The sequence below is a fragment of the Sorghum bicolor genome, chromosome 10 (genome assembly GCF_000003195.3).
Source record: "Sorghum bicolor cultivar BTx623 chromosome 10, Sorghum_bicolor_NCBIv3, whole genome shotgun sequence".
Lineage (NCBI taxonomy): Eukaryota > Viridiplantae > Streptophyta > Magnoliopsida > Poales > Poaceae > Sorghum > Sorghum bicolor.
The window spans coordinates 49880262-49899124 of NC_012879.2; the positions used below are offsets into that span (position 1 = coordinate 49880262).

General features: G+C 42.0%; 1 protein-coding gene across 1 annotated transcript; it reads left to right on the forward strand.

Annotated features, from left to right (window-relative positions):
* On the forward strand, positions 12069–18588 carry LOC8076723 (ABC transporter C family member 8). The gene is made up of 12 exons (XM_002437116.2): positions 12069–12295; positions 12469–14483; positions 14580–14900; positions 14988–15074; positions 15157–15780; positions 15893–16057; positions 16144–16438; positions 16525–16739; positions 16822–17127; positions 17399–17462; positions 17559–17798; positions 17974–18588. Exons 1-12 carry the CDS (start codon positions 12244–12246, stop codon positions 18081–18083), a joined length of 4494 nt encoding a protein of 1497 aa, XP_002437161.2. The 5' UTR covers positions 12069–12243; the 3' UTR covers positions 18084–18588.

Sequence of the window (18863 nt, forward strand, 5' to 3'; positions counted from 1 at the left end):
AGACCAATCTCTACATTTGTATTGGAGAACTATATGATTTTTAGGACACGATGACTTGTTCGTGCAGGTTGACGGTCACTATTAGCAACAAAAGGCACCATCCTATCCTATACCTCTCTCCAATGCATATTGCTGAGAGAGTGATCAAGGGTTTCCAGATAACGGACCCAGAGTTGACCGTGCGGCAGAGGGAAAAGAAGTATGAAGAAAACATGAAAGAGGAGAAGAAGAAATTGTCAAGGTACATCTTTGAGGTAATGAAGAAGCTCAACCCGGATGGGCCTCATTGTATTATGGCTGCCTACCACTTTGGGTAAGTCGAAAACATCCATATAGAGCAAAAGTGGCTAGGGTCATGCCTTCTCATTGACATAACCTATACTTGTTTCAATGGTGTAGAAATGACCTAGCCGGCGGCCACTGGGTTGCCTTCCTCGTCTATCCTCAAGATGGTCGGGCTGTTATATTTGACTCGTTACAGGTACCGAACAAAAAGGGGTACAAGGCCTTCGAAGACTGCTTGAAAAAGTAAGCCACCGAGCTTCTTGATCCTTTACGGTTATCGTATTCAAATTGACGCTAACACTAATGCACTTCGTGCATCGCTTATAGTGCATATCTCAAGGATCCGCAATGCTGGGATCGGAGAATGGAGAAATTCAAAAAGAGGCATAAGCACCATCTCAAAATCCGACGCGATTTCCCCGTAAGTATATTTCAAAGGTAGTTCAATTATGCTTTTGGTATATATGTGTTCTAATGCTTTTGTATCGATCGTGCAGTGCGCCAAACAACCCTTGGGATCAAAGGCATGTGGCTTGTACACCTGCGAGAACCTAAGGGAAAGCAAGGAGTACACCAACAGCTGGAAGAAGCTCAAAGAAGCAGTGAAGAATCGTGGAGAGACGATGAAGAATGAACGCCAAGCTTTTAAGCAAATCAAGGCGGACATCTGTAAGTTCATCCTAGAGAAATGCGTGCTCGAAGGCGAACTATTCTTCGACAATGAAGGTGAATTAGCAGTTCGACCAGAGTTCGAGAAGCTTAGGAGATGGAACACCATGCTACGGCTGACGGATTACACCCACGCAGTAGAATTGTGATGTGTAGCGGATTCGTGGGTTTCATATGTGTATATGTGGATGATGAGAACAACTAAGTAGATTTATATATTATGTTGTGTCTTATGTATTGAACTTTCAGGCATATGTGTCTATATATATATATATATATATATATATATATATATCTTCTGTTTCTGAATGAAATCTAGATTCTGGAATTTGTAAATTGTTTAAATTCATATGCAACAATGGTTCTGCAGTGTGTTTTTTTATTTAAAAACATTTAACCGTGGCGGGCAACATAACTCGACCGCTACGGTTAATAGCAGCATCCGTAGCGGACAACATAAAACGCCCGCTGCGGTTAATCCATTAACCGTAGCGGGCAACGTAAACCGCCCGCTACGGTAAATGGGAATTAACCGTAGCGGGCGCTTTATGTTGCCCGCTGCGGTTAATAGATTAACTGCAGCGGTCAGCGGCGCCCGCCACGGAAGTGGCAACGATTTACCATAGCCTTATGGTCGTGGCGGACGCGTTTGCCCGCTACGGAAAAGGGAAAATGCCCGCCTCGATTATTCTTTCTGCAGTAGTGGAACAGCCCATGCAACGACGGCATCTCCTCCTGTGATACACGATGCGAGGTAGACGGCCACTGTACTTTTGAAGAGTAGGTGGAGATGTGCCACCATAAAGTACGTGAAGACGTGGCTCAGCACGTCTGCACGTGCGTGCGCGGCGCAACTGCACGGCCGATGAAGCTGCAAATAGGGTGCCGGCCGGTCCGGCTGCTTCATGTCCTCGTGGTGGCATTCGTTGGATTGCACAATCCAGCTTATGCAATCTCAGATGCAATCCAAACGCTCCGGCTTTATTCACAGCTTGTACAATCCAATTTTCTCAACTTCCACAATCTCACAAGCCTACCCCGTCCCATTAAAAATAACATTTTAGACTCCGTACTATCTTATTTAATCGTTCATCTTATTCAAAAAATTCATATAAAAATTAATTATTTTATTATGGCTTATTTCATCATTAAATTTACTTTAATAATTATTTATTTATTTTACAATTTGCAAAAAATAAATAAAACAAATGGTCAGATATGTTACTGAAAAGTCAAAACGACACTTTTGATAAGACAAAAAGAATAGTAGAGAAAAGATAAAAATGCCCTCGTCATTTCTTAGATACTATCTACGTTTGCCAATAACACCAAGGAGCCGCATCGTTATGTACCTCTTGTCTAGGAGACGTGAAGAGTCCAGAAGAGAAAAACAGTCTGTGCACAGCAGTTCCTACTATCCAGAATCCAAACTAACCACTTAAGGCGTTGCAAAATAGCTAGTCTTTGAAAAATTATATTAGCTATCAAGAAGAAAGATCAAATAGCTAGCGAATCCTAAATAACTAGTCTAGTATGATCTCCTAGAAACAACTCTCTCACAGCTCACATAACTCCTCTACTATAGTGTTTTTTTTTAAATTATTCTAAGTCTCATCCAATTAGCTATTTATAATTTGACATTGAGGACGTCCTTAGGCCGGTCTCAGTGGAGGTTTCACCAGGATGTCATGCACATTTATTAGAGCGCCATTAGGGATGAAAACGGATCGGATACGGACGGATATCACTGATATCATATTTGTTTTCATATTTCTAGTCGGATTCGGATTCGAATATGGATAATGTCAATCATATCGGATAAGGTATGATTCGATGTCGACATCATAAATATACGATTTTAGTATTCGGATACGGATACGGTATCGGATGTTAAACATTCGGACTCGGATACGGACAGATCTGAACCTCTCTAAACGAATTCGGTCCCGAATACGATCGAAAAATATCCGTACCGTTTTCATCCCTGAGCGCCATGTCAGCAAAACTGCACTTTTTGCATGAAATGAAGAGGAGAGAGAAGAAAGTAGTTTGCGAGCGTTGTTTCCCACGCGGTGAAACGGGATGAAATCCCCACTGAGGACTAAATTGTTTCATCATCTTGCATGTGATCCAATCATTTTGCAGTAGTTAAATGCTTTGCCCAGCCTAGAAAACGTATGCATTGTGGAGGTTGTTTTATTGTTCGTTTCATTGATAGTGCATAACTTATGGAAATTTGTTTTGGAAATAGTGCATTGAAACGGACCACTGAGACTGGCCTTAGGCTGCGTTTGGATACCTCGTGGATCGTGAAAGCTAGATTTTTAAAGTCAGATGTTAAAAGCTGGATTGTACAATTTGACTTCACAGACCGTTTGGATCCATAACTTATGGAAGCTAGGATACACTGTTTTAGAGAAAATTACCAAAATGCCATCATTTTTTTGTGCTTCTATATTATTTATAGGTTAAAAAGTGAGGGGTAAATTGGTCAGTTTAATCCAGAAGCTTATAGAAGCTAGATTTAGCTTGCTAGATTGTGGAATCTTGGCTAGAAGTTGGACCTGCTTGGATCCCTAATTGGCCTCTCTAGAAGCTAGCTTTCACAATTTATTAGAATCCAAACAGTTATAATAGTATTTAGAATCTAGCTTTTAACTATTCAGCTTTTACAATTGGGATTCTATAATCTTGAGGGCTTCCCCAATACGGGCAGTCAAAGGTGTTAGCTTCACCTAAAAGTGACAGCCACCTACACATGAACAAAGCTAGGGCTGTTGTACTCCCAATGCAAGCTAACACTCAGTACAACTGCTAACTTCAGCTTTTGTCATAGCTTTCTCTGAAATATGTCATAAGCATGCATCCATACTTGCTACAACGCGTATAAAGTAGTGGTTCTAACATTTTGTCAGACCAGACAATTGGTGCTTCTGCAGGAGACTCTGCTGGTTATGGATCTACTAATCAGCATATGCTGGAGAAATCAATCCAACATGGAAACTGAGGCTAATGACAGCGTGGTGCGTTGGGGACGCCCTGACGGAACCAAACACGAAGCCTAGCTGACCTTGTGGTCATGGGCGGATCTATGGGTATTCCCCAGTATTTCTAGGAATACCCAACTATTTTGGTACATTTTCATATAAATATGTGTATATACTTATATATATAAATATATAATGTTATAATATATAGTATTTTTGCACATTTGAGCTCAAAACATATAAAAAACTAGCATTCCAATTAGAAGTCTATATTCTAGAATACAAATATTAGTTTAAAGTTGCTAACTTGTAGTACGATTGGCTATATTTTAAACCTATAGATTCAACTTTATAAAAGTAGGAATACTCAAGTTTAAAATTCTAGCTCCGCCACTGCTTGTGGTACCGCTCTATGATACGTCGCGTACTCTAGGCGCTAGCCCTCGGAAATGATGACGCCACTCATCATGGTGGCCACAAGGAGCAACTCGTGTATCCGGGGTAAAGTTTTCTTTGCCCTTGAGGGCATATGCCCTCACTCTCCTACCCATTGAATTCAAAGTGTGCAAACACACATCTCAATGTGAAACTGCTTTGAGATGTGTGTTTGCACACTTCTTAAAGCGAATCTAATGGATAGGAGAGTGAGGGCATATGCTTTAATGGTAAAAAAAACTGGCATGGGCTGGGCACGGTGCGCAGGGTAGCCGGCGAGCACGGGACCGGCAGCCGGCGTGGGGCTTTGCACTGAGTGATGAAAACGGTGGCAGCCACGCGTACGAAACCGGCATTTCAAAATCAAAACTGGTTTTGACCTCTAATGATACATTTAACAAGTTTAGGCGTTTTAAAATCAGGTTTTTAGAAGTACACGAACCTACTCCCTCCGTCCCACAAATAAATGTATTTTTTGATTCGTACGATTCATGTTTGACCATTTGTTTTATTTAAATTTTTTGTGTAAATAATAAAATAAATAAATCATTACAAAAATATATTTAACAATAAAATAAGTTATAAAAATAAATAATATTTATTAAATTTTTTTGAATAAGACAAACGGTCAAACATGAATTATAGAAGTTAAAGAAATATATTTATTTATGAGACAGAGGGAGTATTTGATAATACGAGATAAGTTCAATGATCCTCAATAGATTTTCCACTAAGTTAGATATTGCAAAGATTATATTCTCATCACAAAATGTTTTTTTAGAACAAATTATTTATAAGCTATACTTCCATAGAATTTGTTACGCCAAGTGTTGCGTTGTAATTGACGTGGTATATTTTGGTCACTAGCAAAGTGGCAATCTGTTGCAACACCCTTAAAATGCTTTTTTTTCAAAATAGTTAAATTTGATTTATTGAAACAATTTTATGAGTGTCAAAAATAGGAAAAATAATAAAATTTGGGAAATTAAAATTTAATATAAATTTAGAAATATGTTGATGCATACATGCTGCAACATTTTATTTATGTAATATGTGGTCCTGAGCAAAAGAGATTTGTTTCAAAATTCAATTTGAAAAGGGCTCTGAAAATTTATTAGAAAAATAAAAAGAGAATTTCTTTCTCCTCCTGGATTGGGCCTGTCTAGCCTAGTTTCTCTCGGCCCGCGTGTCGTCCCTTTCTTCCTCTTGGGCTGAGGCCCAGGCGCCCGGGCGGTTGCCCCCTCCTCCCTTCTTGCTGATAGGCGGGACCCACCCGTCGGCTTCTCCCCTCTCCTCCCGCAAACCGCTCACGCGCAACGCACGGACACCGAGTCCAAGCCACGCCCCACTCCCACTTCCCCACGCTCTCCTGCGACTTGGCCCCATTTGAAGAGCGCCTGAGCCTGAGCCGTAGCCTCGCCTCCCATTTCGCTCCCAGTTCGTCACTGCTCCCGCGCGCAACACTCCAGTAAACTGTCACCGGAGCCGCCGTGATCCACCGCACATTGTCCCCATGATTCGAGCCGTCTCCGCCTCCTTCACGCCGATGAGCTTGCCAACGCCCCCGCTCTCTCCCACACCCTTCCCCACACAATTGATGCACTCTAGTGCGGGAATCCATGGCCGCCGGCCATGGCGCACGCGGAATGAGCCCTTCTCCGACCGCAAAAAAGGACATGATCGCGTTCGTCTTGCTCTCCTCTTTCTCCCGATGCTCACGGAGTAGAAAACCATGCACTGTAGCGCCCGCGCAGCCAACTCCGACGAGCTTCTCGCTGCCGGCCATGGCGAGCCGCACATGGGAGCCCTGTTCCAGCCACCGGCGCCGCTCTCTCCCCCTTCTTCTAATCTCAACCGTCCATCGTCAGATCGACGACTAGGAACGCCTCGTACCTGTTCACGAGATGTTTTGTTAAAGAACCCCCCAAATTTGCGAATCGCGCTCACAGTCCTCGGCCAGGAGGATTTCCAGGATTTTCTTGATTTATTTCAATTTGTTTAATCTTTGCAAAAATTTCAGAATTGCCACTGCACTGTATCACTTATAAAACCGTTGTTTTAGCTCTGAATTGATCCATTCAACTTGCGTTAGTTTCATAATTTCGTAAGCTATGTGTTGGTACACTTTTGTATAGGTTTTACATTGTTACATTCCTTAGAAAATTTCAAGTCCATAGATCTCCTTTGTGGTCTAGTTTAATGTGTAACTTTCGCGTCGACTTCGTTTTCCGTGAAATTCATGTTGACATGATCAGCGCGTAGATAATTTTGGTAAACCTTTTATTTATCTTTATTTATTGATGATGTACTATTCTAACATTAGGAATGTTTGTTTGCATGTCTGTCTTTGGAATGCGTGTTGTTGTGACGTGACCAGCAAGACTTTGTGAATTCAGGCAAGTATAACATGGGCTTACCTTGATATCCTACTCACTTTAAACATTTCATACTGCATGTGTCTAATTTTGTCAACTATAAGGACATCCTAGTTGTTGATGATATAACACTTTGATACCTAATGGTTTTATTGCATATGGGTAGAAATGCTAGTGCTCTAACCTTACATATATGATCTATACTTTAGTTATAGAACCATGGATTAACTAATATAATATGATTATAATAAATGGAACCTAGGGCTATGGTACAGATGACTGTTGGTCATGTTGTCCTAGACCCTCCATAAGGACTTATCTATCGGCAAAATCTTGGATCTACAGTGCAACCGGGAGTCACATGGATCTGACTTTGGCTCAGTAATAGGATCTCTTCTAACTCGTTAGAGGTTACCCAAATGGGCGCAAGAGGGGCTTGCCACTTTGGGTGTAGGGTTGCCCTTGTTATTATGAGTATAGCCGCGATGGATTTGTGCCATAGAAAAGGAGAGTTTTCTACATCTGCCTGTCGAGGAAACCTTGCGCCTTAACTAATTAGAATAGGCCTATGAAAGGCTTCATAGTGTACCCTGCTCGCTCACCTTGAAAGTGTTTGAGGGTCGACGGACCTCGGGCATATGGGCAACACAACTCACGGTGAAAGTGCACCACCTCTACAGAGTGTAAAACTGTTATAATAGTCGTGCTGACGGTCACAAGCGGCCTAGAAAACTCACAGAATAACTGGTTACTTAAAATGATGTTGTACTTGGTGAATAATAATCATGCTATAATGTGATTTGATGATTCGTGACATGATGATTCGCTATGGTTCTGATAACTAATCATATGGGTTATTTGGGAGCTTAAGCATAACTTAGTATTAATTATTGCTAAAATATTGACTTACTAAAATGCTAATACAGTAAACCTAGTCTAACCTTTTCAGCTTCATGAATCCTCATGATATGCTTGTGGAGTACAACAGGTATTCACGCTTGTTATATTTCTTTTGGATAAAAATCCTGAACAGGTAACAGATGAAGGTAGCTATGAGGACTATTTGGAGGACTTTTAGGCTTGTGCTTCACCAGTCAACATTCCTTGTGTGAAGGCCCGAGAGAGCTATCTTATTTTAATCCGCTGTTGTAGTAGACTATGATGTTATGATTGCGTTTGTTTTAAACACTGCAATGATGATATGTAATTTGTGACTTATGTGTGTGACTGATCCTTGGCAAAAAGTTATGGCTGAAAATATTATTCGCTGATTTATTGTAAGAGAAAACATTGCTAAATGGCTGGCAAATTCGATAGATAAGCTCAAACGAATAGGTTGAAAGTAGTTTGTACTGCTTGGCATGTCCATGTGTGTACAAATGGTAAAATATGTGGTGAAAATCACCTACTAGATACTAGATGGAAACATGAAAATTAATTTTAAAAACATATTTTAGTCGTTTAATTTTTTTGAAACTTGATATATTCATAGTGCATATAAATATGTACTCATAAGGAAAAATTGAGATATAAACTCAGACTAGAAAAAAATCATACAAAAATGAAAAAAAAAATGAGGTTCATGTGCACTAAAAGACAACATGAACCTAAAATTTGTCATTTTTTATGAAATTTTCACGTGCAAATTTGAATTCCAGCTTTTGCATGTGAGACATGTGTATGCACTATGGATGTGTGCCAAGTTTCAAATGATTGAAATATACTTTTAAAATTGGTTCTCATATTTTCACCTAATAAGTGTACAATTGGCTGCCAGTTTGAATAACTAGACTCCGAAGCAAACGAACTAAAATCTACGTTGGTAAAATGGTTGGCAAAGTGCATACATGTCGGTCGTAGCTATATATAAGAGCCTTAAAAAATCACAAGAATTGAAGCACGACCAGCTGTTTTTTTATTTGATAAACCAGCTGAAATTCTAATCACACAGGATGGGACACAAACGAGCCTTCTTATAAAAAAAAAGTTACGGGCATTCCACGTGCCCCATATTCAAAGAAATATACACCCAGCGAACTGATCATACATCAGTTGGATGGGTTTCTTTGCGGTGAAAACTATCTACTCATATTCAAGTCCTTAATTTAGCACGAGTGCTTATATTTTTCTAAATTTATTTTAAAATTTAATGGCATTATGCTTTCAACGGTAGGCGATGTCCCCTGTCAACAGCAAGACGTCCGTAGTGACTTCGTGAATATCGAGATCTGCTGATCCGGTCTTTCAGATATGCTCATAGAGATAGAGTCTGTATGCATGTGTTTTTTAGGAATGAGTATACATACATTTTGAGTGTCGGCATTGTATTGCATAATTCAAAAAAAAATATACCCCCTGACGTCCAACACACGAATGCCTCCAATCTTGGCAGGGGCGGAGCTACAGTGTACTCACCCACAAAATTTTTAAAAAACAATAATAAAATCTAAATTTTAATCATATATGCACCCACATAGTATAAACTCATGCACCTAAAAAGACAGACGCATCTCTATCAGATTTATTCTAGCTCCGCCACTGCCCTTAATGGATGGTTTTTTAGAATATTTTTTTGTCATATGTATTTTCTTAACTATTATCTACCTAGATGTCACATCTCTTTAAACGCACCCTTATCAGATTTACTTTAGCTCCGCCACTGAATCTTGATGGTTAGGAAGCTTCATTATACTTTTTTTTTGCACGGAATGACAGGAGCACCCGGTCACAGCTTCCTCGGTCAGATCCCAGTTACCGAGTGTGTCTGCAGCAGGGCCAACCTTGTAAATGAAACTTGCTAGTTATCATTCTCTGTTCAAATTGTATGTTTTGACTTTTTTAATATATTACTTTCGTATGTATTGATATAGTTTATATCTAAGTATAATAAAAATTATGTATCAAAAAAACAAAAACATCATATAACTTAAAAGAGGGGGAGTATTAGTTTTCTAGCTTAGAGCAAGGTTAATAATACAGCCCGTTTGCTAATAATAATGTTCAAATATATAACTCCTTCAAGTATATATATGCGGTAGAATTTTAACAAAAATATTTCTATTTTATTTTTTTTGATATACTGACGACGAAACATGTGGTCGACGAGTAAAAGACAGTAGGAAAAGAACGTAGTAGCTTAACGATGGATGATCCTACTCGCCTACTCCCTGTAGGCGCGAATGTTAAGCATCGTTTTATATTCAGCGCATGATCCACGAGTTAGGATTTGACAAGTAGGAGTACCAGGACGGACGGGGAGCCCTGAAAATTTAATGTGTCCCTTAAAAATTTTGGTCAGCATACTGTACCTCTCACGTACTGTGTCGGTTGTCCGCACTAAATTCTCGTACCATCCCATCATTTCCGACCCTTCTACTCCTATACTTTAAAACGTCAGCATCTCAAAAATAATACTCCCTCCATCCCAAATTGTAAGTCACTCCAAAAATCTTGGAGAGTCAAACTTTTCTAAGTTTGACCAAATTTATATGATAAAATAATTATTATTATGATAACTACTAAATATCATTAGATTCTTCATTAGTTATATTTTCATAGTATACTCACTTTACGTTATAAATCTTAGTATTTCTCTCTATAATTTTGGTCAAACATGAAAATGCTTTGACTCTCCAAGATTCTTGGAATGACTTACAATTTGGGATGGAGGGAGTATAATCCTAGCTTTGATTCAGAGATCTTTTATATCAAACTAAATTTATATGAAATATACTAATATATATCTCAATAAATACGTATAATTAGATTTGTTATGAATATATCTTCACATTATATCTATTTGGAACCATAAATATTGATACTTGACTTTGATCAAATCTAGAATTTCATTCGGGGATGGAGATAGTAGTGTCTTTTGCAAGAGTAGTATACTAGGCCCTATGTAGATCTAATTTTACAACCCGTTTGAATTCAACTAACAGTTGGTTAGTAAAAATTAGCTGAAGTCTTTGTTTCGTACCTTAGCTAATAATAATGTTTTACCTACTATTCAGCTAGTAATTAGCTATTGGTTAGTTCTTCCTAGCTAACACAACAAACGATTAATTGGATAGGTCCAAACAAACCTTATATCCTAATAATTTTTGGCACTTGCTAGCTAGTACTCCCTTCTTCTTAAATTGTAAGTCATTCTAACAATCTTGTAGAGTCAAAGCATTTCAAGTTTGACCAAAATTATAAAAAAAACTACAAAGTTTTGTGGCAACAAATAGACATACGATAAAAATATAAGAATCTAATGATACTTAGTTCATATCATAAATATTATTATCTTATCATATAAATTTGGTCAAACTTGAGATGCTTTGACTCTCCAAGATTCAATTGGAATGACTTACAATTTGGGATGGAGGGAGTAAGTTTTACCTTGCTAAAAACTTACTAGTAGCCAGCACACCTCTTAATATTAATGGAACAATTCTTGTTAATTCTTACTCCCTCCCTTTAAAATTGTGAGTAGTTCTAGTTTTTTTAGATACATATATCTAGGTACATATCAAAAGTTATATATATATATCTAAAAAACAGAATAATTTATAATTTAAAATGGATAAAACAGTTCCTAACTATTAGCAAAGTGAATTCAAACAAGGTTTAGTATATTCTATCTCTTTTATTATAAAATAATGATGATAAAGTAGGAAGGTTTTGGTTATATTCTCCTTGTTCTAAGTTATATTATAAATTACTTAGTTTTTTAATATATAATTTTTTATTTTATATCTAGATACTCCCTTCATATAGGATTTAGATGTCGTTTTGGATAAAGTTTGGGTCAGACATTAGGAATATAAATCATTAGTAACTTTTAAATTGAAAGATACTTTTATAAAAGTATACATATATCATTATTTTCTTAAATATTTTTATAAAAATAAGATGTCAAATGGAAACCGTGCCGTTGTCTTAAATGACATCTAAATTCTATATGGAGGGAGTATATATTATTTCTACATATATATAATAAAAACAATGTAAACGTATTTAGAAAAAGGAGAACAACTACGTATGACCAGACCACGAGGAGCACGGGCTCTTGAGCTGTGCACCAAGACAAACGGGATACGGTTCTCCCCTCTTCCGATCTCTGGGCAGCCACGCACGCCGCTTACGTGCCACGTCATGCCATACGCATAGACGCCAGCCAATGACGAGACCGCTCTAGCTAGCTGCACCTGCACGAGACGAGGGCAAGCAGCTAAGGACAAGAACCCCACACGTCCGCACCCCGTTTCTTCGTCCCCGGTTGTTCCCCCATGGAAAAGTTGGTCCCGCGCGGTTGAAAGTGACAGCGGAAGAGTCCGAGTTTTGCAGTGCATTCAGTCCACCCTCCATGCATAATACAGGCAAAGCCAACACAGCTAGCAGGGAAAGCCCAACTAAAAACTAGCTACTGCCCCCTCGTGGCCTCGTCCGTCCAGGAATAGGCCGGAGAAGGAGACGCCTCGGCCTCTCGTTGCTGGGCGCGCTACATGTCAGCGGCCGCAATGGCCGACAACGGCGATCCGGCCATGGCCCTTCTTGGTAAGAACAGAACTAGGAGAGGAGACACGGCCCAACCTTTTAATTGCTCGCGTAAATCCTTTCCTGTTTCTTGCTTCCGTGCCGCTAGATCGTAGTTATTGGTTGGGATCAATGGTTTCCCGTACATGCTGATAATCACGAGCTTGTTCGCTGGGTTGCACGCATGGCGGCAGGCTGGTCGTCATCTTGGATCTGCGGGGGAGAGGACGACGACGGCGGGCGGCTCACCGTCGCGTCCCCGTGCGTGCAGAGGACCCTCATAGACTGCGTCAATGTGGTCCTGCTCGTCGCCTACGTCTCCACGCTGGCGGTGGCGGCTGCCTGCGTCAGGCGGAGGCAGCGCGCTGCAACTGCAACAGCGGCAAGCCGGAGGAGCGGTGCTCCTGGGTCTGGGTGGGTTCTGCTCGTCGTCTCCTCGTGCTGCGTGGCGGCTGCCGTGGCGTACGGTGTCACCGGTCTCCAGGACGCCTCCGACGTCAGGGCGGCGGTTCCTTACTTCGTCAGGGCCCTGGTCTGGATCGCGCTGGCGGCGTCGCTGCACGTCCGGCCGACGAGGCCGGCGAGGGCCGTGGCCGTGCTCTGGTGGGTGCTCTTCTCGCTGCTGGTCACCGCGTACAATGTGGAGATCCTTGCCGGGGGCCACGGCCTCGACCTCGCCGAGACGATCTCGTGGCCGGTGAGCCTCCTCCTCCTGCTCTGCGCCCTCGGCTCCCTGCTGCGGCGGGGCCACGGGGACGCCTCCAACGACAGCGGCGGCTTGTCAGAGCCTCTGATCGGCGGCAAAGACGACAGAGCCGCCGTGCCAACCTCGGAGCTGTACCGTGCTGGCCTGTTCGGCCAGCTCGCCTTCTCGTGGCTGAACCCTCTGCTCCGTGTCGGCCGCTCCAAGGCGCTGGACCTCGGCGACATCCCGCTCATCGCCGACGAGGACACCGCGCACCACACGTCGCAGAAGTTCGCCGAGGACTGGAGCCGCCACGTGGGTGACAAGGCCAGGAGCCGCCGGAGAGTAGTAGGCAGCAACAGCCTCGCCCTCGTCCTGCTCAAGTGCTTCCTCGGCGAGATCCTGCTCACCGGCTTCTACGCCTTGCTGAGAACGCTGTCCATAGCGGTTGCTCCATTGCTGCTCTTCGCGTTCGTGTGGTACAGCAACCAGGAGGAGCGAGACCTCCGGGTCGGCCTGGTCCTTGTCGGCTGCCTGCTGATCACCAAGCTCATCGAGTCGCTCTCGCAGCGGCATTGGTTCTTTACCTCGAGGAGGACCGGGATGCGTATCCGGTCAGCGCTGATGGCGGTCATCTTCCAGAAGCAGCTCAGGCTGTCCAGTCAAGGGAGGAAGAACCACTCCACTGGCGAGATCGTCAACTACATTGCGGTCGATGCGTACCGGCTGGGCGACGCCATCAGCTGGCTGCACATGGGGTGGAGCTCGCCACTTCAGCTGGTCTTCTCAGTCGCCACGCTCTTCTGGGCACTCAAGCTTGGGGCTCTTCCAGGTCTGGTCCCCCTTGTCATCTTTGGCTTCCTCAACGTGCCATTCGCGAAAATGCTGCAGGGGTACCAGGCCAAGTTCATGGTTGCCCAGGACGAGAGGCTCCGGTCCACGTCGGAGATACTTAACAGCATGAAGATCATCAAGCTGCAGTCATGGGAAGACAAGTTTCGCCAAATGATCGAGTCACTCAGGGACGGGGAGTTCAAATGGCTCAAGGAGACTCAGATGAAGAAGGCCTACGGTGCAGTCATGTACTGGATGTCCCCGACGGTCGTCTCTGCTGTGATGTACACAGCGACGGCCATCATGGGGAGTGCTCCCCTGAATGCTAGCACACTCTTCACCGTCTTGGCCACCCTGAGGGTAATGGCTGAGCCAGTGAGGTTTCTTCCAGAGATCCTAACAATGATGATCCAGTACAAGGTGTCATTAGATCGAATAGAGAAGTTTCTTCTCGAAGACGAGATCAGAGAGGAGGATGTGAAAAGAGTGCCTTCAGATAACTCTGATGTCAGAGTTCAAGTCCAAGATGGAAATTTCAGCTGGAAGGCAACCGGAGCTGATTTGTCACTGAGGAATGTTAACCTTCGCATAAATAGAGGAGAGAAGGTGGCCGTATGCGGCCCAGTTGGCTCAGGGAAATCTTCGCTCCTGTATGCATTACTTGGGGAGATACCAAGAATATCAGGATCGGTAAGTGACTGGGAGCTGAATGCATTTTTACACAATATAAAATATTTCAATCATATCTTATAATAATTGAGAATACAACTAATCTGTATTTTGCAGGTTGCGGTGTTTGGTTCAGTGGCATATGTTTCACAGAGCTCGTGGATACAGAGTGGGACTGTTCGTGACAATATACTCTTTGGGAAGCCTTTCCACAAGGAACTGTATGATAAGGCAATCAAATCTTGTGCTCTGGACAAGGATATCGAAAATTTTGATCATGGAGACCTCACAGAGATTGGTCAGAGAGGACTGAACATGAGTGGTGGTCAGAAGCAAAGGATTCAGCTGGCTCGAGCCGTCTACAATGACGCAGATGTTTATCTACTGGATGACCCATTCAGTGCAGTTGATGCGCACACCGCTGCTGTTCTTTTTTATGTAAGCTGCAGATGAACTCCTTGATCTGTATCCATAAAATGGTATGTTTTCTCCTTCATGCAGTTCTAAGGGCAACGTTTCATGCAGGAATGTGTAATGACAGCACTTGCAGAGAAGACCGTTGTTCTTGTGACCCACCAGGTTGAATTTCTGACCGAAACCAATAGAATTCTGGTAAGTTGATACTCTGAACACAATTGTTTGTGATTCTTTATATCAGAGGTCCTCATTTCAAAGACTACAATTTATTCAACAGGTAATGGAAGGTGGTCAAGTTAGTCAACAAGGGAAATATTCAGAACTTCTAGGATCTGGGACAGCATTTGAGAAGCTGGTTTCTGCTCATGAGGCTTCGATCACAGCATTGGATACTAGTGCCAGCCAACAGAACCAAGATCAAGGGCAACAAGCGTTTGATGAATACATAGTGCCAAGTGCACTGCAGGTTATAAGGCAGGCCAGCGACATTGAAGTCACCGCAAAGGGACCTTCAGCAGCAATACAGCTTACAGAGGAGGAAGAGAAGGGCATTGGCGACCTGGGATGGAAGCCATACAAAGACTACATAAATGTACCCAAGGCGGCTTTCCAATTCTCTGGCATGTGTACTTCTCAGGTGCTCTTCACGTGCTTCCAGATCGCATCCACATATTGGTTGGCGGTGGCTGTTCAGATGGATAGTGTCAGTGCTGCACTTCTTGTTGGGGCATATTCTGGACTCTCTATCTTCAGCTGCTGCTTCGCCTACTTTAGAAGCCTTTTTGCGGCTAATCTGGGTCTCAAGGCCTCCAAAGCATTCTTTGGCGGGCTAATGGATTCCGTATTCAAGGCTCCCATGTCATTTTTTGACTCAACACCAGTAGGAAGAATTTTAACAAGGGTACGGATGTTATTTTATTTTACCGTATTTTGTACAAATAAGATCATAACAAGATAGCAATAACTTTTTCCCAAAAAAGGAGAATTTAAAATTCAAGTGCTGGCCTGTGCAGGCATCTTCAGATTTAAGCATTCTAGACTTCGACATACCTTACTCCATGGCTTTTGTGGCGACGGGCGCTATTGAGGTTGTTACCACAGTCCTGGTCATGGGTACTGTAACTTGGCAAGTCTTGGTTGTAGCTATCCCTGTTGCGATCACCATGATATATGTTCAGGTCAGTACACATTGCTGCAAGAAATTACTCTAGTTAATGTATCTAGCGAGTTGAGCTAACACATAGTTTTCAATGGAAACATAAAGAGGTACTACGTTTCCTCAGCTAGGGAGCTAGTAAGAATCAATGGAACGACAAAGGCACCTGTAATGAACTATGCATCAGAATCAATTCTTGGTGTGGTGACGATCAGGGCATTTGCAGCAACTGAGAGGTTTATCCACAGCAACATGCAGCTCATCGACACTGATGCGACACTGTTCTTCCATACTGTTGCAGCACAAGAGTGGGTGCTCATAAGAGTAGAGGCACTGCAGTCCTTGACAATAATTACAGCAGCATTGTTCCTTGTTCTGGTTCCTCCAGGAGCAATTTCACCAGGTACCCGCATTACCATTATAACTAGATCTTCCTTCCCAATGGTATCTTTGGACTGATGAAATGTTACCAATATGATCTTATTTCAGGCTTTGCAGGACTTTGTCTCTCCTATGCTTTGACGTTGACTGCAGCACAAGTTTTCTTGACAAGGTTCTATTCCTACTTGGAAAACTACATCATCTCTGTTGAACGAATCAAACAGTATATGCACCTCCCAGTGGAGCCACCAGCCATTATACCAGAAAATAGACCTCCAACTTCATGGCCACAGGAGGGAAGGATAGACCTGCAAGATTTAAAGGTAAATAATAGGATGATTGTTTTCCACAATCTCATAGAAGCTTTCTGAGAAATTGACTCGCTGTCTTGTACTAAATGAGCAGATAAGATACCGTCCAAACGCACCGCTCGTCCTCAAAGGAATCACTTGCACCTTTTCTGCTGGGAACAAGATTGGGGTTGTAGGGAGGACAGGAAGTGGGAAATCAACACTTATCAGCTCATTGTTCCGTCTCGTTGATCCGGCGGGTGGGAAGATACTTATTGACAAGTTGGATATTTGCTCCATTGGCCTTAAGGATCTAAGGACTAAACTAAGTATTATCCCTCAAGAACCTACACTTTTCAGGGGAACCGTGCGCACCAATTTAGATCCCCTCGGCCTGCATTCTGATCAAGAGATATGGGAGGTAAGAAAAACTGTTATGACTCCAAAACTATAAGAAGTTTAAAAGTGTAAATGCAAATTCTTACATAACACAGTTCCTAGTAAAGCCATGTTGCATACCCCTTCTGTTACCACAAGCAGTAGAAGCTTGCCATTTTTAAAGATCTCATCATACTAAACTTAACCATATTGCTACATGCCCGTGTGAACAGTAAATGTCTTTTTTTGTGACTAACAATAAATCTCTCATGTTTCCTGATATGCACTACATGTACATGCAATGACCATTTCAGGCCTTGGAGAAGTGTCAACTAAAGACAGCAATCAGCAGCACCTCTGCTCTTCTTGATACAGTTGGTACGTGAAGATAGAATTGAACCCAAAGCAATTTATATCTTATTATAGAGAGATTAAACACATTCCATTTGTTCATGCAAAATAAAATTGTGGCAGTGAGTGATGATGGCGATAACTGGAGTGCTGGACAGCGTCAGCTCTTCTGTCTTGGCAGAGTTCTCCTCCGCAGGAACAAAATTCTAGTTCTAGATGAGGCGACAGCATCCATCGACTCTGCAACGGATGCAATCCTGCAGAAAGTAATCAGGCAACAGTTCTCAAGTTGCACGGTTATAACCATAGCTCACAGGGTACCAACTGTGACAGACAGCGACAGGGTCATGGTCCTGTCCTACGGTATGCTATACAAAACATTTCGATCATGTAGCATTTGCCAAAAAAAACTCAGAGTACCAGTATGACAGATAAACTATGAATGCCTTATATGATATATTTAGAAGTATATCACCAAGCTTACTCTATAAGTCTATATATATGAACGATTCGTGATGATGATTTTCCAATTGTGCAGGGAAGCTCCTAGAATATGAAACGCCAGCCAAGCTGTTGGAAGACAAACAATCAGCATTTGCTAAACTTGTGGCTGAGTATTGGGCAAATACCAAGCGAAATTCAACATGATCTACCATTGTTGCAGGACATGATAAAAGATATGATCAGTTCAATCAAGATATCGAAAGATTCAAGGGTTCTCAAATCGAATCTGTAACAATACAAGGAATGCCCGCATGATTATTTGATTGATGTGGTTACTGGAAGTAAATAAGAAATCAACAGCAATTCAATTTTGGTAGTGGAAGCAATTTTTGGAGTCAGGGTTTGATGACATAGAGAACTCCAGCTGGTTGATTGAACATATGGTCTTCAATGCAAAGTGAAATGGAGGATCCACGTCTATCAATGGCATTTTTCATACATAAGCCTTTTTTTAATAAGAGAACCGAAGTACCAAGTCAATGAATTGCAAGGAAGAATCTATGGCCAAAGCATGCAACAAGAATTATTTTCATGTACCTTGTGTACTCAATACTGAGAAACTTTTAGATGACTGAGAAGGAAACTGTCTCAAATGAGTAAAGCGCAGTGCTGAGAGAAATAAAACTTCAGTTTATGCATAACAGTGATACTAAGATGAGTCCAATCAATGTTAAGTACAAAAAAAATCAGGCACCAAGATTTAAGAATTAAAAATGATGCTACTGGGCACTGACATTGTGTCAGACAAATTGTTAGACAGACTGTCAGTGGGCTGGTTAGGTTTAAGCCATGTTTGGGCCAAGGCCCATGCGCTTAGGGTTGCCGCTACCTGTAGCTCTGGCTCACCCTATGTCTGCCAATATAGGTTCACATTTATCCTATACTTGGCAATCAATCAATCTAACCCACGCGATGTTCCTCGCT

Excerpts from the sequence above, each read along its gene's own strand:
- LOC8076723 (XM_002437116.2), top strand. The coding sequence starts at position 12,244 with ATGTCAGCGGCCGCAATGGCCGACAACGGCGATCCGGCCATGGCCCTT. Across the intron at positions 16,439-16,524 it reads TCCAGGAGCAATTTCACCAG|GCTTTGCAGGACTTTGTCTC; the intron begins GTACCCGCATTA and ends ATCTTATTTCAG. Across the intron at positions 17,799-17,973 it reads GGTCATGGTCCTGTCCTACG|GGAAGCTCCTAGAATATGAA; the intron begins GTATGCTATACA and ends CCAATTGTGCAG.